The sequence below is a fragment of the Mixophyes fleayi genome, chromosome 1 (genome assembly GCF_038048845.1).
Source record: "Mixophyes fleayi isolate aMixFle1 chromosome 1, aMixFle1.hap1, whole genome shotgun sequence".
Classification (NCBI taxonomy): Eukaryota; Metazoa; Chordata; class Amphibia; order Anura; family Limnodynastidae; genus Mixophyes; species Mixophyes fleayi.
In genome coordinates, this window is record NC_134402.1 from 28005840 (window position 1) to 28033020 (window position 27181).

Genomic DNA, 27181 nt, shown 5'->3' on the forward strand with positions numbered 1-27181 from the left:
GAAATCTCCTGTTGAAAATACAGGCGCACACTGCTGTTGGCATTTGACATTTATTTTGGGAATAAACAACATCGGCAACCATGGAAACAAGTTGTGGACGGCACCATTCCATTCTTCTACTACACTGATCAGTGTTCCACAGTCTGATCTCTGTTTAATTCCTACAAAAATATTATTCATATCTTCATTATTGTGAAAACGAAATACTTTAAACAATCTAGACTGAAAGTGATGAACACTCTCCTGTCTAGTGAGTTTATGACCTAACTAGCACACATGAAAAAAAGCCTTTTTCGCAGTCTGGTAGTGTTGGCTGTTCCGCTCTATTGTATCCAAATTTTAACAATTTTGCTAACACGTTTTCTTACTGAGTTTAGACAGGTGTGGCTGATTTTAGCCAGAAAGCAGCTCAAGACTATACATCATCTCACTCCAGTGTCTCATTAAATTTAGCCATTCTGTCGCCTCATACACTCCGCTGTCCCGGCAAGCTTAACTCTAGAATTTTAGAGTAGTTTTTATTACCCCAGCTAGGGGGCAGCTAGGTTATGCAATGACACGCTGTTTCTGTTGGAGAGTCCTGACTTGCCTACCTCTCATCTTTATACTTGCTAGAATATCTAAAGATTGCGATTTATTTTTCTTTTTATTCCGCACGTTACTGCGCTGCCACTATTTGCTCTTAAAAGATTTCCCCCACCTTCACCCTAACATTCATCATCTATTTATATAGCGCCACTAATTCCGCAGCGCTGTACAGAGAACTCATTCACATCAGTCCCTGCCCCATTGGAGCTTACAGTCTAAATCCCCTAATTTACACACAGACAGAGAGAGACTAAGGGCAATTTTAATAGCAGCCAATTAACCTGCCAGTATGTTTTTGGAGTGTGAGAGGAAGCCCATGCAAACACGGGGAGAACATGCAAACTCCACAAAGATAAGACCATGGTCAGGAATTGAACTCATGACCCCAGTGCTGTGAGGCAGAAGTGCTAACCACTGAGCCACCGTGCTGTAATTTCTCACCATTCAGAATGCAGCATTTAGTATATTCTAGACGTTCTTTCTTCACCTTATTAGAACCCAAATGTACGTTCAAACTAGTATGTGATGTGCACTAATCCTGTTTAATAGGCCTGCTGTAATTTAGAAACAAAAGCCTTTTTGTCACACACTATGAAGAAATAAAATTCTCAGGCTTGTAGGTCATTGACCAGAGGTGGATGCCATACACCCCTTCTGTTTTTTTTGATTCACATGCCTAGTTGAGGTATTTGTAAGCCCTTATTCCTGTTCATTTCACCAAACATTCTTTACAGCTCCTGAGGTCTGATGTGAAATCACTAATCCTGTCAATCAAATTACCCAGCTGACATCTTTATACACCCGAATCTTCGGACATGTGTCCCCCTGATACTGTTTGGCTTATTTTATGTGCTCTTTCTGTGTCCTAGTTTGTTGTAACAAATTAATGGCTATTATTATATTGCATAATACTATGTATAACGTTTGTATAAGAGTAATATTATATATAGACTGCAATATTGTTGTGTTTTTTTTTCCTTTTTGTGAAGCCAAAATGTCACAGGATCATACTTGTGGATCTGGTACGATACCATAGAATTATCATTGAATACCAATGTATATGCTCTATTTTAATGCTTATTTAATAAAATAGCGCTCTGCGCCCTAATGTGCTGTAAGCCATAGCGGCCAATCACGTTACAGCTTTATTTTTATTTTTTTCAACGTCATAGTAGTATTTTTTGTTGTGTTATGATCTCAGCATGATCAAATATTGCAGCGGTTTATTTGGAAATATTTTATAGGACTTTTGCATAATTCGCTCTGATAAACAGCATTCGCAACTATCGCTAAATTCCAAACCAACGCTTGAGGTTTATTTCATGCACGCCAATAGCAGATAGTGCTCTCTCTTCTCCCTATGGTTACTTTTGGTTCATATCGGAGAACCTTTTAGAACTAAAACTATAAGGCACTACATCACCCTGAGAGAATGCACACGTAAGCGACGTATCTTCTGCTTTCCGTAGGGAAACTGGTGAGTGGGCTTTAAGGAGGCCTACTCGTTATTCTAAAAACATTTCCTCATTCTGCGTCCCCTTAGCCTGACAGGATTACATCACTTTCCCCCTCATTTCACTACACTCCCTCCTCATCTTTTATTCCGTGTTCGCCTCTTGTTCTTCCAAAAGTGTTGAGCTGAGGCTGCCTTAATGGTGCTTACTGATTTTTTTTTTTTCATTCCCCCAGCGTTTCTCTTTGAAGTGTGCTCTGGTCTGGGGATTAAGTTCAGGGGTCACCCTGTTTATTTATGCAAAGCTGGATGGTCTGTGAAATGGGGCTTTCAAGGGCTCTGACATCAAACGTTGCTGATCTGACTACCAGGTTGTAGCAGTGGCTGGCATCGCTTTTTAGAACAAATTATGGCACCTAAGAGGAATACAGTAGGTTTGAGTTAGGTTTATTGGATGGCGATAATTAGGTGGCAAATGAGTGTTGTTTCTAGGAAATGTTCATGCAGATCACTTCTAAGGACACATGACTGAATCCACTCGCCGGATTCCATTTGCATTCTTCAGATGTGTTTTTTTTGTTGCATGTGATTCCCACATATATTTAGGCTCCCAAGATCACTGGACCTCCCTCTCCACTTTCAAATTTCAATTTACTGTGCTTCACAGCTCTTTCCATCAGTCACTGTTGGGCAACCCTGCTACCATTCAACACCAAGGGCTAGATTTACTAAACGGCGGGTTTGAAAAAGTGGAGATGTTGCCTATAGCAACCAATCAGATTCCAGCTTACATTTATTTAGTACCTTCTACAAAATAACAGCTAGAATCTGATTGGTTGCTATAGGCAACATCCCCAATTTTTCAAACCCGCAGCTTAGTAAATCTAGCCCCAAGTCTTATAACGCTGTGGAAAAAAAAAATCAGGAAACAAATATTAGGTGAAAGCGACATGGGAATGTTTAAGGTGAAGTCATTGGTACTCAAGAGTTAAGAAATATTTAAACGTTTAAAAAAACACAAGCTGTAGTACTTAGTCCTGATTTCCGGTGCACCAAAGTTGGGAGGTATGTTTACCGTAAGCATTCTATTATACGTTTTCCCTGACCATAACCACAGAAACCCTGAACGAGTGACTTCAGAAAGTGGCGTACAGTTGGTAATCTCCGCTGTGAAGTGTCGCACGAACATTCCGGAGACAATTCGCAGCTAATTGAATTCCCCCCCAACATATCCAACTACATTTCTTTGAGTTCTGTGCAGAATTGACCCTTTTTTTTTTTTTTCCAATTACTTCCCTTCATTTTGCTTACCTCAAAACCTGCTGCCTAACAAAACTGCCTCAGGTTGCCAGCTGGTAGCTGAGCTCATAGGCAAACCGAGGGGCGGGTGGGGGGTACCTAGTGCCTGGAAACCCTCCTCCAAGCCTGGGGCACTGTATAATTGAGGTGGCTGGACCCCGCTCTCGCTTCACACGGCTCTGCTTGAAAAGGGAGAGCTGTGTGCACCTAACAGTAGTCCACGCAGCATTGCCCATGTATATTATGGGGATAGGAAAAGTTGGAGAGCAGCCAAGCACTGTCTAAAATTATTGCCACGCCCCCATGCATGCTGGTCACGCCCACTGGCTGCGTGGTGTGGAAACCCCCCTCTGTAAATCCTGCGTTTGCCCCTGGAGCTGTAGAACCGAACGGAGCGGGAGTCGTAAAAGTCACTGGGGGTGTTAAGAAGATGCTTGTCGGAGTTAGAAAGTGAATTCTTTAGATTAGGGCCGGGCTTTAATAAAAGGTATAACTGTAAATAAGCTGTAACACAGTAGAGTTGGTGCGCAGTCAAGATCAGATATGCAAGTCAGAGACTGACTATCAAACAGGCAATGAAATAGACGTATCTGAATATACAGTTCCACTGGAGACAGGAGCTCTGTGTGAACAGGCTGAAAGTGAAAGGCCCCCTGTCACTTCACTCAAGGTAAAAACATCTGCTGAACATGATACCTTTCCATCGGGCTTATTGCAGTTTTCCTTGGCGCTATTTCAGGATCTGAACTTCCGATTTGGTAGAAAGGAAATTAGCCTGTCAAAAATATCGCTTGTTGTAACGGCTAAAATACAGAAAAGGAAAAATAAGTGTAATTCAGCCGATGCAGATGACGAGTAAGAATGAACAGCTTGTATCGCTCTGTGCGATGGAGCAGGGCTGGTTTACAGAGGAGCCCATACACTCTTTCTTTTCATTTATTATTATTTTTTTTGCAAAAACAATTTTGTTCCATTATAGAAGTGGCTTAAAAGTTCCATTCATCTGATGTTTGCAGTTGTGCATGAAGGGCTGACACGTTTTGCACAGAGCGCCTCTTCAGATTCTCCCTTCCTCTCCTTGCACCTAGGCCCAATTGTAGATTGAGAATGTGCGATGGGCCCGTGATAATCTAGGCCCATGGATTGTAAAAACAAAAGCAATTTGCACGTTGCAGCGTCACTGACGTCCGCAGGAAGCGAAATAATAGCTGTGACCACAGTGGCGTCTGTTATAATTTAATAACGTGCAAACTTCAATTTTTGTTTAAATGTCTACAACACCTTTTAATGATAAAAACCTTCAGCGTTCTCAATAAGTGAGGGGAATAGCTGATGTTGTTTTCATTCACACGTCTGAATGCAATAAACTCAATTTGACATTTCCAAATTTCATTCCAGAATTAGAAGTCTATTTTTCGCCATTTGCATTTACAAAAAATTGGTATGTGTTTAAGGAACATTGGAGATCCAAAAAAACTTCCTCGCACTTAAATGCTTGTAGTCACTTTTTATTTTCTATCCGGCTTTTTCGGAGGTAGCCCCCGTCCTGTCAGTAACTGCACAAGTTTTCGATATTTGGCTGGATAACAAGGGGAAAGTTTTATCTTCAAAGGATCAAATAGATTTTAAGCATTATGGTTAACATGAAAGGCTTGGCAGCCATTCAAGTGGTGGCGGGGAATGGAAGTCACACAATATAGATAGAGTGGATGGATAGATATATAGACATACAGACATAGATATATATATATATATATATATATATATATATATATATATATATATATATATATTATACAAGTTAACCTGTGCATGATACTCATGCATTCTAGTCAAATCAAGCTACTTAAGGTGTTCAAAAGGTTCTTGTCATGCATTTGGGGCTAGGCCAGGCCTCCTTAGGGGAAGAGCGTTACTTCCCGACGTAAGCGCCCTTTTTTAACGTGGTTTTGTCCACATGTCACCACCTCATCATTCTTCTCCATCACCTCATCCTTCATCTTTATCGCCACATCCTTCATCTTTATCGCCACATCCTTCATCTTCATTGCCACATCCTTAATCTCCTTCGTCTTACTGTTCTAAAACCTCTCGATACACAACGTTTCTGCTAAACACCTTATCGCTGTGCTCAATCAGTCTTCCCTGAAGGGCAGTATTCATAACCTGCACTTTCACATCACTGCTTCTCCGTACTCGTGAAAATGCGACATACAATTGTCCATGACCAAACACAGGCTCTGGTAAATAAATACCCACACGGTCAAGAGTTTGAGCCCTCAACTGGTAAATTTAGCCTTCACTACCCCTCCCACAGGGGGGAAGGGGGGATGATGGAAGTTAACTGACTTCACTATTATAATTTTTTTGTCAAATAATGTCAGTATACCAAATTTCAGGTCAATTGGATAAGCCCTTTCTGAGAAAATAGTTTTTTCCACACACTAACACACGCCGCTAGGCTTATATATATTAGATATATATATACTTAGTATGTGTGTGTATGTATGCTGTGTATGTATGTTGATTTGACGCAAATCACTTGCCACATTGGACAGGGCCCTGTATGGATATAATAAGTGTTACGTAAATATTGCTCAGACTCGGTGCATGTATTGTGAGGCATATTATCTTTGTCACTTTCCGCGGCTCAGGGAACTGTGGGCAAAATACCGGCGTTGAAATGACCATAATAACGGTAATACTGCGCAGGCCGCGTTACTTTTTACACTAACGCGGCCAATTGAATCCCCCCCCCTCTGAATCTTAAATTTATTGGTCAGTGAAAACATGATGGGATGGAAGAGTGAAGCATGCTGGGAGCTTGTCTACAGGTCCCAAAACTCAGGTCTATGGGGGTATGTTATGCGTTGTGCTGTCTCCTTATAATACAAGTTTACTGAGGTATAACTGCATCACTGATGTTACATAATACGTGTGATAAAGGCAGCAAGATAAGACACCAGTCCCTTCTGTAGAATTCTTGTATCCTTTATGATAAACGCCTGATGATAACAGAATGTTTTTTTCCCATTATATCTTGTAGATGATTCCAGTGCAGGGAAACCCATCCAGCCTTCTAGTGGCCTTAATCCAGATTTAGAAGAGTTCTCCAACAAGCAGTGGGGTAAGTTGGCATTTTTCGTTTTTTTTTCCCATATTGGAATACATATAGTGATAAAACTCGTCTTCTCTTTACGCTGTCCAGAGAAAAAGTCTAATTGATTATTTGGATTGATATCGATGCCATCTGTTTAGGATCGGAAAGACCCCCCTCATCCAGTAGGAAGGTGGGCGTTGTTCCCCCAGAGCGTTAAGCCCTTCTTATACCAAACAAGCTGAAAAAAGTAAAAACTCCCAATTAACATGTAAACGATATAAGATATTCTAGAGAATGTGCTGATTCTAGAATCCTGAAGACCATTAGTTCATCATTTAGAACATTGTGTTTGTATCCAGTTATCAGTGGGGTAATTGTAGATGGTCTTTATGTAAAATGTAAGTAGACCATCTACAGTTTAAGTCAGTGGATCCCAAACTTTCTCAGTTTGAGGCACCCTTAGGGTCTCCATAATTATTTCGAGGCATCGATAAGCCAAAATAATCACCAAATACTCCCCCGCCTTGCTTACCACCAGTCCTGGCCGCAGCACCCCTATGAGATCGCTGCGGCACCCCAAGGAGCCGCGGAGCACAGTTTGGGAACCACTGGTTTAAGTAGAAGACCTCTTGTCAGATCGCCGAGTGGGGTTTAGGCTTGACAATACAGATGGCTTAAATTGTAATATTGGGTTATATATAATGTAATTGGTTATTTTCTTCACAGCCCGACCTCGGTTTACCCAGCCAGCGAAAATGAGGAAGAGAGTTATCGCTCGCCCGGTGGGCAGCTCCGTTCGACTGAAATGTATCGCCAGCGGGAATCCCAGGCCAGAGATCACCTGGCTGAAAGACAACAAGCCTCTGACCACTCAGGAGATCGGTGAGAACAAGAAGAAGAAGTGGACGCTCAACCTCAAAAACCTCAAGCCAGAGGACAGCGGGAAATACACGTGTCAAGTGTCCAACAGAGTGGGACAAATCAACGCAACGTACAAAGTGGAAGTTATCCGTAAGTACCAATACTGACCGAGGCCTGATGGCGTCTCCCCCTCTTTCTCTCTCTCTGAGCCGGCAAGCCTGGTGCTCACATCAAGAATCCTAGGAGACATCTGGTAGCGATCAAGAATCAGCTGTGTAGAGACACTAAAAACACATGTTTACACTAAAACCAGGAGCACAGACAGGAAAATGAATCAAACCTCATCCTAATGTCAGATTTGGCATTTTCACTGTTTCAAAACCAGGGGAAAAATTACCAAAACCAGGGAAACACAAGCTGCACCGTCGTTCCTGAGCGGCTTTGTATGTGCAACTAGACTCTGCATCGTCTGAACACTTCTTGGCTGGCTTACAGGAGACTAAAATATAGTAATATAAGATATAGCAAAAAAACAAAAGGCAGCCAGTAAAAAAATATAATAGTTTTTGTTAAGTGCGAAAACGCTCACCATTGGGGCGATGTAATAGTTCTGGTTCACTTCTTCTGCCACACTCTCTATCGCACTATTGTTCAGCTTCTGTGAAGACTTCTGAAGACCCGTTTTCTTTTTAATACCTCAATGCCACAAAGCCAGCATCGCTGAAAAATTAGATGCCATTTTAATTAGCAACCACAGTGAATTCTCGATCAGACACGGTCATATTGGACAGGCATTTATTTGACAGTATTAGGTGTTTGAGACTATCCACATATTTCGGTGTGTGCTTTCACTTTAATGTTGAAAATGTGCTCCGTAGTAGAAACAGCAGAGTTCTGTCGGAGGGACGAATGGGCAGGCTATTCTGGGCTTTGGCAGTGAAAACCCTTTGATTCAAACCAGGCTACTCAGAAAGTCTATTGTGGACCCTGCTTAGAATGTTGTGGTTTTGTGCTGAGTATTTCAAGAGCTTTTCGGGTTAATTTCAGATCAATGCCCACAAACGATAGAAGCCCAACCGATATTCATGAGAACGTAGCCTATCAATTCACTAGCAACTAATGACCGCAGCAAGGTATATTTATTTGAGGCTAGTGAGTGACATCATTGAGATATCACTAGTTCCTATTGAATTACTAGGCTGAATATTTCTTCAGCTGACAAAATGGCTGCAGGACTGTTTATAGATGAGAAAATTGTTTTTATTGTCTATTATTGTCCTTATTCAATAAACGGAGAACATTTTAATAGTAAGAAAATGAAATACTAGTCACTCGCTGTGGTTGATGTACTAGCATAGAATAGGAAACGTGAAACTTTGGCCATTACACTAATATTTAACAACTTCATTGAAATTATCTTTTTGTGTCCTCATCAGAGAGAACAAGATCTAAGCCAATACTGACGGGTAACCACCCTGTCAACACCACCGTGGACTTTGGGGGAACCACGTCCTTCCAGTGTAAGGTCCGCAGCGATGTCAAGCCAGTGATCCAGTGGTTAAAGAGAGTGGAGTACGGATTAGAGAACAAGTACAATTCCACCATCGACGTCGGTGGGCAAAAATTTATCGTTCTCCCCACTGGAGACGTCTGGTCCCGGCCCGACGGTTCCTACTTGAATAAACTTATTATTACACGGGCTAAAGAAGAGGATGCTGGGATGTACATTTGCCTCGGTGCCAACACCATGGGATACAGTTTCAAAAGTGCCTTTCTGACAGTGCTGCCAGGTGAGCGTGAACAAAATGGCTGCCCCCGGTGTGTGTAGAGCCTAGTCCATTGAAATATAACCAATTAGATTCTTATTGATCATATTTGTAAAAGTGGAAGTCAGGTGACTAGTATTGGCCTGTGTGTGCCTACAGGCCCCAGAAATGGTCTGGCGACAAGAGGCCGAAAGCCAGATCTTGCCCACTTTTGCCACTAAGTAGCCGGATTGCCCTCTGTGTGGCAGCTTAACCCACAGCAACCAGTCTTATGTGTATTTATATATAGTGCCACTTGAAAGGTGAATTGGTTGTTATGGTTTACAAGGATTTGTGCTAATATATTAAGTATGTTTTAATATGTTAAGTATGAACATAGAAAAATCAAACATCGCCTACGTAGCAACATTAAAAAACTTTTGCAGAACACTTAAGAACAGACATAGCAAACTGGTGGCTATAGCAGGTTGCTGGTATTTTTAGTTCCACCTCAGATGGAGAGCCACAGGTTACCTAGCACTGCTTATGAGCAGGGCATTAATTACAACATATGATGAAATAAATAAGTATACAATAATGACTAGGAATAGGGGGCCTGCTTCATTAAGGATCTTACCTTAAGAAGCTTCTTATTTCAGTCTCCTGGACAAAACCATGTTACAACGCAAGGGGTGCAAATTAGTATTCTGTTTTGCACATAAGTTAAATATTGACTGTTTTTTCATGTAGCACACAAATATCAACTTTAAATTTCAGTGTACAAATAAGCTATCAAGTATTTGTGTGCTACATGAAAAAACAGTCAGTATTTAACTTATGTGCAAAACAGAACACTCATTTGCACCCCTTGCGTTGTAACATGGTTTTGTCCGGGAGACTGAAATAAGAAGCTTTTCAAGTTAAGATCCTTAATGAATCAGGCCCAGGGTTCTGATAATACACATTTATGCAATCAGTTGACCGATTTATTAAGTACACTGTGAACCAGTTTTTTTTTCTTTTCTTCTTTTATTTGCTTCTCTTTAAATGTTTGAATCCATGAAACAGACTCAAGCGGGCCAGATGAATCACTTGAGATTGAGATATTGTTTTGAATAAAACTGGGTAGACAACAACTGCGCAGTGTAATCCAATAAACGAAATATTCTCTGAAATTCTGTAAACTGTCCCAGAAAATGACTGCTATTAAATGAAAAGCGCTGGATGAGTGGAATCTGGCATCTGTGAATAGACGCAACGGTGCCTCGCAGTTTCATTTTCTGGCTTGTTGACATTAGAGGAAGGTATTAGAGGCAATTAGCCACATTTCATCTCTAGGCTGTGCTAGGCAGCTAGTCTCACTGCTGAGCCATGCTATTTTGAAACCACATGTTGTCGACGGGGGAGTTTATTCGGCTACATTGAGGCAAGACAAAATAAAACAGAACCTCCGAGATCTGCAACTGAACAAAATCAAAATGTTTGTTTGTCCTCTAAGACCTTAATGAGACACCTACGACAAAGCTTTACTTGTTGGCTGGATACGCTGCTACTTGGCAGATGTTTTGTTATCAGAAAACCGTAGTGCGCTAGTAGTCCGTAGTTATGCTTGACATCTGTTTTTCATTGTTCTTTGCTGGTTTTAATCATCTCTCTCCGTTTCTCTCTGTATCCTCTGCCTGCTTCTCTTCTGCAACTACAGACCCAAAGCCTCCCATTGCACCTGTGAGTATGTCGCCCAGCAGTCTCCCATGGCCGGTGATTATCGGCGTCCCAGCCGGAGCCGTTTTCATCTTCGGGACGATTCTCCTGTGGCTTTGCCAGACCAAGAAGAAACCGTGCTCTCCTCCGGCGGCGGCGGCGGCTGTCCACAGACCGCAGCCGAGGGTTTGCATACCGCCAATGGTGGATAAAGACTGCATCTCCTCCATAAACTACGAGGAGTACGTTGCCCAACAGCAACATTTACTCCCCCAAGGACCTCTATTGGCCAACGGTGTGGTGTCAAAAATGTACCCAAAGATTTACACGGATATCCACACTCATACGCACTCTCACGTAGAAGGCAAAGTTCACCAGCATCAACACATTCACTACCAGTGTTAACAGCCATATGTAAAAAAAACTTGTTTCCTCAGCGGTACCTCAAAAAAAAAAAAAAAAGACTGCCTGGATCAGCGCACACTGCCAGTAGACACGGATAATGGAATGTTGCAGTTGACACAATGCAATCTCTTCAACTCATGGAATCATGAAGGATAAAAGAGTCTCTGTTTAGTCGGGGACAATGTTAGGGGTTTTGTGTTTTTACTTTTTTGTTGTTTGTGTTTGTTTTTTTTGGGGGGGGGGGAATGAAGCACTGTGTTCCTACGAATACGTGGGGCATCAATTGGCCATTGTTGTTCTACTCCAGGGTCACGCATGCTCGCTATCTCCTTTGTCACGCTGGTGCCTTCTTTTTTTTTTTTGTCCAGGTCGTAAGTTCTTGGTCAACGTTTGGGCTTTTCGAGAGGTCCAGCACAGTGAGAGGGAAAAACCGGTGGAAGGATTTTGCATGAAGACAGTCAACCACAGCATTAAATATAAGCTAGCGTGTTCAAACAATAGAAAATGTTTTCATCAATATCATTGTCTTAGTGGGTGGTTTTTTTCCGTCCCTTAAAGTGCCTGCTTCCCGTTACCTCCACATCGCAATCCCACCGACACTCTACGTATTTAAGTCTTGTGGTTTTTCAGCGAATATCATTTATTCTTTTAGAAGATGAGGAAAATCGGAAGCTGCAGAGACCTGTCTCACCTAGTCTAACTAATCCAAGCCGCTTATAAAAACAGATCTGGATAATGTCTACCTAAATAACATACTTTTGAAAAGCAATATTTTACAGTCGATTTAAAAGCAATAATATTTCAGTGGCTTTGAAAGATGCCTTATAATCATTACTATCATGATACAGACTTTTATAAAGCGATTTGTGACTATAGAAAACGTGTAATTCTATATAGATTTTAAACTAAAGCCATGTATATTTAATTTATTTTGTTAAACAGAAAAAAAAATGTTTATGTAAAATATTATTTTCAACAAAATTGTTAATTTCTATTTTATTTTTTTTTGAGTGAATTTGTATGGTTATTTTAGATGTGACTCCCTAAGTGTAAAAATGTAGCAAATAACAATGGCTATTTAAAGACTACAGCATAGGGGGGGGGGGGGTTGGTCACTAAACGGGGAGGAAATTTATTTTTTAACAGTCGGATCCCTCACACAAACCTTACTGTGATCTTTGAATTGCCAACGAAGTTGGAGTCATATTTTTGTATACTTTGCTAAAAATATACTTCTGTAAGAACAATGATCCTATTGACAATCTTGTATAGAACCCTCCCTCGTTTGTAAGGTAAAAGCTTTATCAGACATTGGCTTAAAATGTATATTTGTTGCCCATTGGTGAATATTGTTATAATCTCAGAGTCTTGTCTGTACCTCTGCAGACCTATTTACCATCTTCATTTCCAAATCTTAATATTTTTAAAGTTCTAGTCTAGCAAGAAGCATAAGGTATAAAAAAAAGTTTTATTTCATATTATTTTTCTACAACTTTCCAGTAGGACATATATAAGTTATTTTTCACAGAGACAATTTTTCCTCTCCATATTTGTATCTATTTAAAAAAAAAAAAAAGCATAGTGGCTCAGTGGTTGGCACTTCTGCCTCACAGCACTGGGGTCATGAGTTCGATTCCCGACCATGGCCTTATCTGTGTGGAGTTTGTATGTTCTCCCCGTGTTTGCGTGGGTTTCCTTCGGGTGCCCTGGTTTCCGCCCACACTTTAAAAACATACTGGTAGGTTAATTGGCTGCTATCAAATTGATCCTAGTGTCTCTCTCTCTCTCTCTGTCTCTCTCTCTGTCTCTCTCTATGTCTGTCTCTCTCTCTGTCTCTCTCTATGTCTGTCTGTCTGTCTGTCTGTCTGTCTGTCTGTCTGTCTGTCTGTCTGTCTGTCTGTCTGTCTGTCTGTCTGTGTTAGGGAATTTAGACTGTAAGCTCCAATGGGGCAGGGACTGATGTGAGTGAGTTCTCTGTACAGCGCTGCGGAATTAGTGAAGCTATATAAATAAATAAATGATGATGATGAAATAAGAGCTGCCAAATGCAAAATAAATATAACCTATAGATAGCAATAGAATAGTGCCACCTAGTGACCAAAATGTGGTGGGCTGCAAAGGATTACTCCTGTATGGTAGTGTCCTACTTTTACTCACCAAGAAATAAGAGGTGTTTTTTTTTTCTTGGTGCAGAATCAACAATTAAAATATTTGGACCCACAGACGTCTAACCACAGCCCAGATGTCTACAGTGATACCCCTAATCCACCATGGCTACACCTCCAATGAATCGGCTACACCAGTGTTGGCTAACCTGTGACACTCCAGGTGTTGTGAAACTACAAGTCCCAGCATGCTTTGCCAATATATAGCTGCTTATTGCTGGAAGGGTATGCTGGGACTTGTAGTTTCACAACACCTGGAGTGTCACAGGTTAGCAAACACTGGGCTACACCCAATGTCAGATTAAAATCTGGATTGTTGGGGTGTGGGGGAAGCTTATTAAAGTATTACTTTATGATAAAGCTCTATTACAAAGATCTTAGAACCAGCATTGCTGAGGTAATCTGGACCACTACCTAATGATTGGCTAATTGTTTTAAAACTTATTCAAAGTCTGTTTACTTCAAGTAAGCATCCACTCGTTTCAGGAGGAATAAATCAGCTAAAGATGTAAAATGAAATAAAAAAAAAAAAAAAGCACATGTTTTAGTCTAATTGAGACATAACATTTTAACATTAACCATATGATTAAGAAATTAAGCCAAATGCCGCTGCTAGTATTTAGCCAAACATATGTACATGGTTATATCATCCTCGTGCCTTAGGATCTTTCTGTCTGTTTAATCAAAACTACTGGGCTATGTTTGTCGCTGAAGCCGAACATAAAATAATAGTAATGTTTCACCTTTCGAGTATTTATAATGCAAAAAAAAACTACATTGTTATGTTGCTAATAAAGTTTTCCTGTTGCGGCATCAGCAGCCATCTTGTAAGATGAACCAATAATCAAGAGACCGGAGGCTATCCATTCTCTAGGAGCCATTGAGATCACAGAGGCATGTGCCTCAGTAGTGTCATTACATCCAATAGAATTATTAGGTCACTGTCTGATCTTGGCCCAGACCACACAAGGACGGCTGACGCTGTTTTGGGGGGGGGGGGCGACAGGTACACCCGCATGTTCTCAACCTCAAATATGTGAATACAAACACATCAGACATTCTAAATCGATGGGAGAGTCCAGGTCAATCCAATCATTATATGCGCCTATCTGGTTGTTACATATTTTCAGAACGTTCCGCAGTTAGAATATTCTCAGTAGAAACGTTTCAAAACATATTCAGTGAAGTCACATATTAAAGAACTATTTAAACTTCATACACCATCCATGAAACATTCATCTAATTTTGTTAGGTGTGTTTGTACAGATAAAATAAATTCCCAACTTCTGGGCAAAATATCTTTTTATAAGATTTTATTTTTGGTAATGAAAAATGTTTTTTTTGTTTTTTTGTGTGTGTGTAAATGTTAGAATTGTCCTGTTTTATCTCCTAAAGCTTAATGCCTGATAATACTTCCTTTGTAATAACATCCCTTTATGTTATTTTGTTTTTGCATCTAGACATGTAAAAGTGTATATTATACATTTTTGTATAGTAAGATGTGTATAAAATGCGCCATGTGTAGCTTTCATAAACTCTGCTAATGGTTCAGAACTGTTTGTTCGCCTGTGATTCTTTACATCTGTTTGCATCACATTTTATAAGCTATGCTATTATAAAACAAACATTTGTATTATCAGTATTGAAAACAATGGACTGATGGGTTTCAATATTATTATTTATATAGCGCCAGCATATTCCGTAGCGCTTTACAATTGGAAACACACGTTAATAAAGTGAGACTGGGTATTAAAGACAGACAGAGAGGTAAGAGGCTTCTGCTCGCAAGCTTACAATCTATAGGGTAATAATAGTCATGTATTCGCTCGGTTGAAACAGAAAGTTCCATTCCTGCTTCCATACATTCTGTTTCCCCAAAATGTGTGAAAAATAATGAAAAATTCCCCAATTTACTTTGTCTGCAAATTGACAAAAATGTAACTACTGATTGCCATTCCAACAAGGCACTGGATTAATTAAACCTGTATTAAAAACATACACCATTTTCTGAAAAGATATTGAAGTGTTTATTTAGACAATGACTGTATAGATTCTACATTTTGAGTAGGGTGTCTTTCTTCTCTACTGCTCTTACTGTAAAGAACCCATTTACGCAACATAAGAAGAAAGTGTCTTTCTTCTGCAAAATGTTTTATATCGGCTGTGCCATTATTTTCTTTTTAGAAAAAAAGTTAATTAAACCCACAATTAGATGCCCTAATATGGAAAAATAATGTAAAAATCTTAAGATGCGTCGGCAGGGAAGATATGACATCATCAGATTGTGTTTACTAAATAAACAATAACATGCCCTGTCTCCCTTTACAATAAATGATCAGCACCGGTGGAATAATCTGGGCTTTCTACCAGTAAAGTTGGACGACAAGGAGCGTGCAAAAACAGCAACCAGCCTAGGCTGGGCTGGTGACGGTATAACAGGAAGACCTGGAGCATTGGGTCTCCCGGTCATAATGTGAAACCAGCCTGGTTAGTGCTCAAAACGACAAGTATCTAGTATTCGGCCGCATTAAGATATGTTTGAACATGTTCTACTCATTCCATGATATTTTATCCTCATTCTCATATATTGATGCACTTTAAGAGTATCCTGAAGTGACCTCATTCTTAAACATCTTTTGAGCTGCACATATCTCTTGATACGTCCAACCCAGGATACCTAGATAAGCGCAATTTTGCAGACAGCATTTTACATGCAAGTTTGGACCGTAAAATTGTGCTCAACTGTAAATCAGGCCATTGGGCACAAGCAGTGAAAAGCAGGACCTTGACGCACATATTTGAGATTTGATCTGTGATGCGGTCATTCAGCGATCAGACACCATGTAGTTAATTGAAACCGTCTAATACTATTTTAACATGAGTTTGTTGAATGTAAATCTTTTTTTTGATTGGGACTCTGTAAAAAGGTCTCGACCCAATCCATACACAACGCAGAAGAACGTTTTTCAGATTTTTAGTCCCTGACACCCTTTTTCTTTCAGATTTCACTATTATCTCTTTTTGATGCATTTTAGAAATACATAATGTCAGTAAAAATATTGGTCATCAGTAAATGCTGTGCTGTAACTAGACTTTTCAGTGCCCTGGGCGAGACAGGGCACCGGTGCCCCCCCATCTAAGTGGGAGTGACATTTGGCAAGTGGGTGTGGCCAATCTAATGTGATGTGGGGGAGTGGCTAGCACTTTACTGAATGAATTTTGTTACACATATTTGCAAACGCATGATATATATATATATATATATATATATATATATATATATATATATATGTATGCACATGGGTGGGATTCAAATAAATTAACAACCGGTTCAATGCCATAATGACCATTTAAAGTATGCAAAAGTAAAATGCTGTAGATACAGAGCCAGGTAGCGGGCGGCTTCTGTGCCCCCTTGGGCTTGCGCCCTGGGCGACGGCACCGCCCGCACCTGCCTAGTTACGGCTCTGAGTAAATGTATATAACATTTTCAGTAAAGAAGATTGGGCCGTAGTTGGCTTTACTGGTAACCACTCACAGTGCATTTAAATCCTCAAGTTACACCACTCAAGAACACCAACAGGTCATGTTTTAAGGATTTCTTTAATCATAGCACAGGTGCGTTAATCTGTGTAACTGGGTCAGTAACTATGCCAGCTGGCCCCTCAGAAGTAAATCCTGGAACCATGACTTGAGTTGGAAAACCCTATTCTAAACCTTTTAGTTTGCCAAATGTTCAAGGGAAGAAAGTAATGGATATGTGTCAATATTAGATAATTGCTTTGTCTTCGTCAATTTTTGTGTATAAATATAATCATTGTTATTCCTCTCAATGTAAAGCTGCCAGTTGTAGATCAGAGTGATTTCCACATGGATAATAGCATTGTAACCAATTTAGACAGGAGTAATGTAGAGTAATGAGACTGAGTTTTCTACTGAAGCAAAATCCATCAATGACAAAACAGATTAGCCTCCAAGACCACTTAGCGTATAGCAGATTCCTCTTCCCTCTGCATTGTTCATATAGATGAATTAAAATTGACTAGTAAAATGCATGCAATGAATTGGCAGGTGAAGAGGTTTGATTTGTTTCAGTTGACTTTTATACTCATCCCCACACATTTTATCTCCATTTTCCAACATGTTCTACTTATTCCATTATATTTCATCCTTATTCACCAACATTTTATATCCCTACATTTCATGATAGCCTTCCATATTCCTTTTCAATCCTCCAACATGCCATCTCCACACCACAAAATTTCATATCCACGTCCCACATTTCAACCTCATACTTTATTTCCAACCCTAATATCATCTCCACCCACACATTTCATCCTCAAAATGTCAGTTTGTCGCTCACTTTTCATGTACAGTCCTTATTTCATCCTCATCCACCAAATCTGACATCTATCTGCTCACATTTTATGGGCTCATCCTATCACAATTCATGGCCATAACCCATGTGTCACGGCAGTAGGGTTTCTGGGATCCGTCTTGGGACTACGTGTGGCAGGAATGTAGTGGAAACCGGGAGGCCGGATGAAAGTCTTGCTCATAGGGGTTACTCTATTCCTGTATACCGGATGTTAGGAGAAGGAATGCTGGACTGGACTCCGTACTGAAATAAATGACTGGAATCTGGACCTGATGGACTGGAACCTGGATGTGGGAACAGGGAGGACCTGAACCCACGACCAGAGACTCAGTACCTCCAAGAGCTCAATAACGCAGACGAATATATTACCACAACTGGGATTGGGAAGACTCAGAATGCAGGCAGAAATGTACAGGGGTGGCATCCTTCTGAACAGAATAAGCCTGTAACTGGCTTCAAACAACTCCGAACCTGGGGTAGGCCTGCAACTGGAAGTCGGTACCCCGAGATACAGAGATGACGGGAAGAGATTGAAGAGAGGAGGATCCACATGGAAGGTAACAACTGGAATCTGTGCACGAGCAGATAGAATGAAGTTGCATCCACACGAGGAATTAATAGCCAAAGTCTTTATTTTAGCAGGCAGAATGGAGCTGAATTCACACAAAGGGTTAATGGTTAAAGTCTATCACAGCAAGCTGAGTGAAGCTGAACTCAGATGGTAAATTAGCAGAGTGTAGGAGGAGACTCTTATAGTCTGCAGAGGAAACTAATTTGTGGATGAGATCAGCTGTTCAGACTCGGCGGGATGTTAGCAAATGTCTCACCCAAGATGGCAGCCTCTAGTACAGCAGACAGAAGTCACGCTTTGTCCCAGGACTTAGAATGCTGCATTCTGGCCAGAGGGAGGTGCACAGTGATATGATACCGCCGAGTGGCGTAAACAGGACTAAGACCCCGATTCATGACACAATAATTTTGTTCTACACTTTTCATGTACATTCATCCATAATTTATCCATATAATGGTTTATCTCATCCCCCAACAAGTCATACACATCCCAGAACATTTCGGAACATTTCACCCAATCCCCAAATTTAGTCTCCGTTTTTATCCCAATCTCTGCATGTTCATCCCCATCCTTCCACATTTTATTCTCATCTCTCCACATTTCATTTCCACTGTCCTATAACATTTCACCCCATTCATGTACACTTTATACCTACCAGTCCACATTTCTTACCCATCAACATGTCCCACATTTTATCCTTTTATTTTTGTTATTTTTATCCATTTTCTGCAAAAACGCTATGTTGTGCGCTATGTAAATAAATATTAACAACTGTTCTATAGTACCAACATATAATACAGTACTTTACAGAGAATGTTTAATCATCCACATCAGTCCCTGTCCCAGTGGATCTTTCGGTCTAAATTTTCGACCACACAAACACTGATCAATTTTTTAGAGGGACAACGACTACATGGCCCCCTGAGATCTCTATGTAGCAGCTCATGCTCAGAAGAGGTCCCCCATACTGCTCTAATAAGGGTACAGTGTGTGGGGTGGGATGGGGGGGGGGGGGGGGGGTAAGTAATTATTAGCCAAATTCCCCAAAATGTTTTTGTCTTCCCACTCCTCCTTCTCTTATGCTCATGCCTGAAACTTGGATATAGTGCAGTGGAGAAATGCGTGAAGTAATGTTGATATGGTTACCCATCAGTAATGATGAGTTGATCTCCCCTTGTTTGGTTTGTCGAACTAGTTAGCTGATTCACATGATCATTGTATGATGATTGGGCAAACCATTTTCCAAAGTGATTTGCTATAAGGAACAAAAATGTTGTTTTTATTTGTTTACACAAGATTTGTCAATTACAAAAAAATGCAAATGCTGGTTTTTTTTGGTGTCACACTATTTGTGCAAATGCACCAGATTTTAGTGGGTGCAAGTGGATTTTAAAGCCAGGATTGCAGCATCTGTAAGGATTCCCACCTTCTGATGGTAGATTCTGGACGAACCAGGAACGTTCCTTGATTAGTATCACATTGATATGCATAAAGGAGAGATCATTTTTGCACGACAAGATTATTTTAATGAAATAAAGGGGTAAAAAAGTTGCATTTAAGAAGGTAAAAGCTATTTAATAAAATGGTTGCACAGCGTTGATCTTCCCGGCAAATAACTTGATTATTTCACGTCCTTTGAGGGGGCGAGGAATGGACCCTATGCTCTTCTAGTGATGGGATGCATTTTGCACTTTTACAGGTGTTTATATTTTGACAATGTAGTAAAAACATTAAAACGCCCATGAATGACACATAGAATAAACGTCCTGAAGTCTGCTCACTCTCAATTTAAGACATAAATGAAGCTAAACTAAGCAGTATTTTAGGAAAATATTTTAAAAGTTTAAATAAATGAAGTTGGTGACAATAAACTGTGATTGTTTCCACCATACACATTTTCAGTTGCAATCTCACAAATGTACCGTACGTACATAATAAGCTGAGCGTATTCTGAAGAGACTTCGTCCTTGAGTTATTCCATAACAAACCTTTCAAATACAGGGAGTAATTCCAAAGATCAGGGAATGGGAGTTGTCACAACCACACTCCCAGCATCCCTGAATTTGGATGTTTACTGTACTTGGGTTACACATGATTCCAGCGCTCATTCTTTCAATCACCTATCCCACAGGTTATAGATTTGCTGAGTCGCCCCCAAAACAATGCTCTGCCACCTATTGAATAAGGGCAATAGGACTCCAATACTGGCACAATAAGCTCCTTGTTACATCCAGGTTAGCAATGCTGGTGGCTACACCGGACCCAATGCCATTGCTCTTTTAAGTTGGCAATGTGATGGGCAACATTGTGAATGACAATCTCTTCTTTCCCACACAGGGTTTTTAAGCAGGCTGAAATTGAAACGGCAGTCAGAGGGGCAGTGTATATGTTAATGTGGAGGAGTAAATGTTCCCTGGGTGTCAATTTTGGTTTGACAAAAAATAGTTGGACCTTTCATAACTTTTATCAGACATATCCTGGAGACATAACTCCCCAATCAATAAACCAATCATAACCTCTTCCTGCACATTTACAAATCAAGTATTATGGAATTACAACAATATCAAACATCATTCCAAAATATATGTGACTACTGTGGTTTTCCTATACAGCTGTTATCAATGCTTCACAACCCTTGTGCGGTTTCTGTCCCTAAGTACAGTGGCACACTGATATTTCAAAATATGAGCTATCAAGGCATGTTCTTTGAAGTTAATATCTCTTATATACCTGCATAGGTAGCCTTAATCTTTTGCATGATTCTCACATAGACCGTCTACTCTCAGCAGCAAAAGGGCATGCAGGATTAAAGGTGATGCCGGGCTATGATCTGCAGATAGTACATTAGCTTCCTGAAAGAATATCTGTCTGACTGACCAAATGTTTCAAAGACTTTTATCTGTGTGGAAATCATTTATATTCCTATTTATCAGTTCAATATTTTATTTGAACCCTTATATTTAATATTTATTTAGCCACTCACCCTGACAGGAGGGCACCTTGATATGCACTTTGTTGCTGAGGGAGCCCCACCATTAGTTCTGAAGTAGAGGTGGTGTTTCAGCAGCAGAAGTCGCTGTAATAGGAAATAGAAATGACCATGCAACGCCGATCAACACCTGGTTGGCTGTGGTGTCATTACGGAATATCCCATAAATGCTCCATTAGGTTCAGATATGGTGACTGAGAAGCCATGTCCTACAGATAATCTCAGCGTCATGTTCACCAAACCGGCATGGGGCGAAGATGATCACTCAGTACAATTAAGTAGCCGTAAACCATACCAGGAAAACGTGCCCTATAACATTACAGAACCACCAGATCCCTTCGCTGTTGGAAACAAGCACTCAGGGCTGTAGAGTTTTAGCACCACATGTGTACTCATCTGTTGTCAAGAACATGGTGAAGGGGGGGGGGGGTTCCTAGTGCCGGGAAACCCCCCTCCAAGCCTGGGGCACTGTATAATTGAGGTGGCTGGACCCTGCTCCCGCTTCACACAGCTCTGCTTGAAAAGGGAGAGCTGCGTGCACCTAACAGTAGTGCACGCAGCATTGCCCATGTATATTATGGGGGATAGGAAGAGTTGGAGAGTATCAAGCACTGTCTAAAATTATAGCCACGCCCCCATGCATGCTTGTCACGCCCACTGGCGGCGTGATATGGAAACCCTTCTCTACAAATCCTGCATTTGCCCCTGTGACCATATCGCATTCCACTGTCTTTGTACCACTGAACTGGCACGCCTGCTCTGCTAGGTGTAATGAGCGATTTATGCACTGCAACCCACCTATGATTACCCTGCTCTGTGGCGTTCTCGTCGGACAGTTATGTAGAAACCGGCTGTTCACGACACAGGTTAAAATTTGCATTTCATTTATCTGCTGTCCCTTACCTGTTCTGCCGTGCACTTCCGCTGAACGCACATATACGACGATCCTGGAGTATGCAGCTCTGCTCTATGCTGAGGTTTTCCCCTCTGAGTTCCAAGTTGACATCACCATAGACACCATTGCAGAAACATTAGCTGTTTGTGCTGTTTTGGTCACTGTATATATTACAAAACAAACCACTTCATCTTTGTGTTTGACTTTAAAAGTGATTAATAGTTTATAGATATTAAAAACCAAACAGCGCAGAACTACAGCCTGGACACAGCAACAAGTTTTGCTAAAGTGATTGTTTTGTTTCTAGGACAGTGGCATTTACATCATCTTGAATGATTTATGGATTTTAATAGTTGTCTTCATGTTAATTGAATTTGAGTGTTGGCAGATGTTCTCCACCTTATTGTCAGGTTTTAGAAAGCCTGGCAGCTGTACTGCTTTGTATTTGGGATAGCGGCCACCAACTGACCGTAACCCTGGATAATGAGTGATGGGTGTATACAAATACCATAACAACAACACCCATAATAGAAATTCTGCAGGGGGATGGGTGGGGGGGGGGGAGAATATTTATAATGCTGAATGTGCTTTTAGTTGTACTCATTTGACTGAGCGTTGCATCCATACATGCACGCTCTTATTATGTATTTTATTTGTATAGCCACGGACAAACCACATTTTCTGTTTTCCCCTAAAAAAGAACTTGGTTGGGGGGACATCAAGGATGTCATTATTTTAGAGGGTCACAAATTTATGTTGTCATTTTTTATCACAGAGAAAAATAGTGTCTCAACTAGACATATTGTTTCCTCAAAATCAATATGATCTCAAGCCTGTTCTTGACTGCACTGGTTTGGGTATTGAGGCCATTGTCAAGTGTTAATGCGTCAGAGTTGAGTGAAAGTGCGCTCATTTAGGGCCTGATTCAACTTTGAAAGCAATGTGAATGCAACTTGGTTTTAAAAACTTGTACACATGTGCGCTCTGTATTCAAAACAAGCGGATCTCAAGAATCGTTTCCACTTAAATCTGGGTAGAAATAATCAGACTTTCCCCATGTAGACAGACAGAATCCAGTGCTAGATACACACATGCATATATGCAATATATGGCAGTGTGCTTTACACTACTCTACACTACTCTAGTTGACATCTGGCATTGCGCGTGGTGATCTTAGTCTTGTGTGCCGCTGCTCGTCCATGTAAACCCAATCCATGGATCTCCCGACAAACAGGTCTTGTGCTGACGTTGCTTCCAGAGGTAGTTAGGAATTCTGCATTAAGTATTACAACCGAGCACAGGTGATTTTTACACGCTTCAGCACTCGGCAGTCCCGTTTGGTGATCTTAGCGGCTGAGCTGTTAGTGCTCATAAACGTTTTCACTTCACAATAACAGCACTTACAGTTGACCATTAACATCCTATGACAGTGCCATGTTGAAAGCCACTGAGCTCTTCATTACAGCCCATTCTCCAGCTAAGGTTTGACTATGGAGATGTCATGCTTGATGTTATGCACCTGATACAGTGAGTGTGGCAAAAATGGCCAAACATACTAATTAGAAAGGGTGCCTACATACTTTTGGCCAAGTAGTGTACTTCACAGAAGCAGGGGCAAACGCAGGATTTGTAGAGGGGGGTTTCCCCACCACGGCACCAGTGGGCGTGACCAGCATGCATGGGGGCGTGGCTATAATTTTAGACAGTGCTTGGCTGCTCTCCAACTCTTCCTATCCCTATAATATACATGAGCAATGCTGCATACACTACTGTTAGGTGCACTCAGCTCTCCCTTTTCAAGCAGAGCCGTGTGAAGCGGGAGCAGGGTCCAGCCACCTCAATTATACAGTGCCCCAGGTTTGGAGGGGGTTTTCCAGGCACTAGGAACCCCCCCCCCCTCGGTTTTCCTATGAGAAGGCATGTAGTATTGGCATGCCTGTATGTATTGCTGATTATTTTGTATGCCTGACAAGTTTAAGTCATTCAAACAGACGCGTTTTTGCAGTTTATAATGTTTGTTTTGAAAAACAGATAGAACTTGGAGAGAACGTTGCGTTATGTTCTAGGCTCCGCTGCCCCTGCCGTGTGGAGAGGTGCCGTCCTATTTTGTGGATTAGTAAAAATATATTACATTTCTGGGTCTCATCTTTTCCGCCCCTTCAATGGCTGCACTTCAGCAGTAAAAAAAATGAACATTTCTGTCAGCGGTAATCAGTCATTTTGACAGTTTTTATAGATTGTTTTTATTGCCGCTGGCTCTATTCCACAGCAAGAGAAGAAATGTAACAATAGTGGCTCAGTCCATTAGGATCAGCGTTCTGCTATTACTGGGTTTCATTCTGACTTTTTGTTTTGCTTGGTATTGGTTTTTGACACACTTTATCCGAGTAGCTCACAGTTCATTGCCTGTAATGGAATACTGTGTGAAACAATAGGCTAATGCTGTGCCTAGTCAACGTGGATGTGCTTCCAAGCTGAGCAGACAGTCAGTTGGCACCTACTGCAACATAAACAGGCTACTTCTTTGCTGAGAAAATAAATATTCAGGGCTGACAGCTAAGTCTTCTTTTCCCTCGTTTTGCTTTCTTGACACACGATATGCATCACCTTGTTTCGTTTATCCAAACTCGCAGAAGTAAGTTCGTACAGGTGAAATATTGTTGAATTATTATAAAAAAAAAATTATTGTGCCAACAGATTTTACAGTGCTTTATAAAAGGAGAGACACATTGAACACACTGTTCAATAGCAGCACACAGGAACACATAATGATGGTAAGAGTGGTCAGATCGCTGCAGGGGCCGGCTGGGCATGGGGGCATCTGCCCACTGGCTGGCCCCATAGTGGGCTACCTTGGACTCTGTCACTGGGCCACCTGCATTTTTTTTTCCTTTAAACTGTTCCCAATAGACTGCTGAACCGAGTCTCGTGCCTCTGGCTAGGTCTTACAATCTGGAGGCAGCCATGAAACAAAACACTGTACATTGAACTCTGTGTAGTGCTCTAGTGCACCCTTCCAAACATTACAGGACACAATATTAGACCAAATTGACCACAACCTCCATCTGTCCAGACCATGCCACATTCTGCCCCCAATATGACATTATTTAGTGAGCCCAGGCCTCAAAACACATGAATTCCATCACTTTCAGACCCCAAGAGTCAGGACAACATTCATGAGCTAATGATGTATGGACCAGACAATGATCTTGTTACTGGGCAAGCAAATAAAGGGTGTTGAGGAGCAGATGTTGGTGGAAGATGAATCAGGACATCAATTCAGAGGAGTAGGGTTAAAGGTTCTGGAGAAGCAAAAGATGTTCTGAACTCCGGAGACAGGTTTTGTGATTATTATATATGGTGTGAGTGGAAGGAGTCTTTGTTTACTCAATGGAACAGGTGAGTCAGGTTCTCTGCTCAACTTGCTAGCTCATCACTTCCCCATTATGGACTAAACCCTCGGCTTCCTACCTTGTACCTTTTCCCTGATCCCTCTCGTTCTTCACATCCCTATTAATATACAGCCGAGTGTTATATCGGTTCTTGTCTATCGTGATTTACATAGCAGCACTTCGTAATTCCATCCTGAAGTTGAGCTGATGTTATTTTGCGTCATGATAATTCTGCATTTGTTGTTCACTCTGGGCCTGATTCATCAAGGCCTGCGTTCTGAGTGCAGACTGCATTCAGTATTATACGCATGTATCTAGGGCTTGCACACTCCCGAATTCAGCAAGAACGGATCTCAAGATACATGTGCTGATGAATACGGGTGCAGGACTGCTCTTTTCTCCTTTACTACACAGGACACGCCAGGATGCGGACCTGTCAGCTCCTGTAATGCCAGACCTGCCGGCTGAAGTTAAACTAGCCCTATAGCTGGTGCAAGAGATACGGCAGAAACAAGCGACTTTGATGGGCGTAGGGCTCAATTCGGACGTGGCTAAGCGCGCTTGAGTTTTGACACACCCCTATTGTGCATTGACTATGACAAAACACCCCTTCCCCGCCCAGGTAATTCCCTGATGCCGTAGGATGTAGAATGTGTCTTTTGCGCTCGCAAGTACACAGAACAAGACTGCGTACATGGATGTTACTGCCGGTTCTGGGCAGGCGCAGACTAATTTTGTGTATGATATGCCAAAAATCAGCGGATATGTGCCTTGATTAATCAGGCCCTCTATGCCTATATACAGATTTCTTCTTGTGTTTTGCCGAGGCTGTACCACTTTCAATTAAAATAGAATGTATATAAATAAAAAAAAGATGTTATGAAGAGAACGATAAGTGACAGAGGACGGGGTTGCCTCCTAAACTAGCAAAAGTAAAACCAGGATTTAGGACATTTGGCTCTGAACCAAACATACTGAAAATGATGAACACAAACTAAGCTAAACTACTACTAGGTATCTCAAGTATGTCAGTTGACTGGCCAATGTATGGAACCTGGAATGGTCACTGCAGCTCCCAGAAGTTCTATATAGAAACCATATCACCCATCCTAGATGCTCAGATTGGTGTTACCCTACTCTGATATCCTTACATTGGTAGGAAGCCCTAGCACTATACTCACCCTCCTGATGGACATATCTGTAGAAGAGTGAGGACAAACTGTCCTCTAAAATACTTTATCCAAAGGGAGTAAACTTTGAGTGAAGCAAGAGGCCAGCTAGTAAGAGATAAACCTGAAACTGGGACCTCTATAGTGGTGGGGTCAGTAACAAGACCACCCCTTCTTATTAATGTGGAATAAGACATGGCTCAAAAAGGAATCGTCTGCGCCAATTGAGAGGCTGGAATAAGAAGGTTGTCCAACTGTATTTTTATTTGCAATACTGGAAACTAAGATAAAGTTTCAGGCACAGTACGCTACGGTGTGAACTACTTTTCTGCCATTGCACATGGCTTAGTGGTTAGCACGTTTGCTCACAGCACTGGGGTCATGAGTTCGATTTCCGACCATGGCCTTATCTGTGTGGAGTTTGTATGTTCTCCCCGTGTTTGCGTGGGTTTCCTCCGGGTGCTCCGGTT

The 27181-nt window shown here is 41.2% G+C and overlaps 1 protein-coding gene across 1 annotated transcript in view; it reads left to right on the forward strand.

Moving 5' to 3' along the window:
* The window catches only part of FGFRL1 (fibroblast growth factor receptor like 1), a 118760-nt gene extending 103889 nt beyond the window's left edge, over positions 1-14871 (forward strand). The window contains exons 4-7 of the mRNA XM_075194123.1: positions 6387-6467; positions 7167-7451; positions 8738-9091; positions 10749-14871. Coding sequence (XP_075050224.1) covers positions 6387-6467; positions 7167-7451; positions 8738-9091; positions 10749-11152 — 1124 coding nt within the window. The 3' untranslated portion in view covers positions 11153-14871. The remainder of the gene's footprint in view (positions 1-6386; positions 6468-7166; positions 7452-8737; positions 9092-10748) is intronic.
* The last annotated feature ends 12310 nt before the right edge of the window (positions 14872-27181 follow it).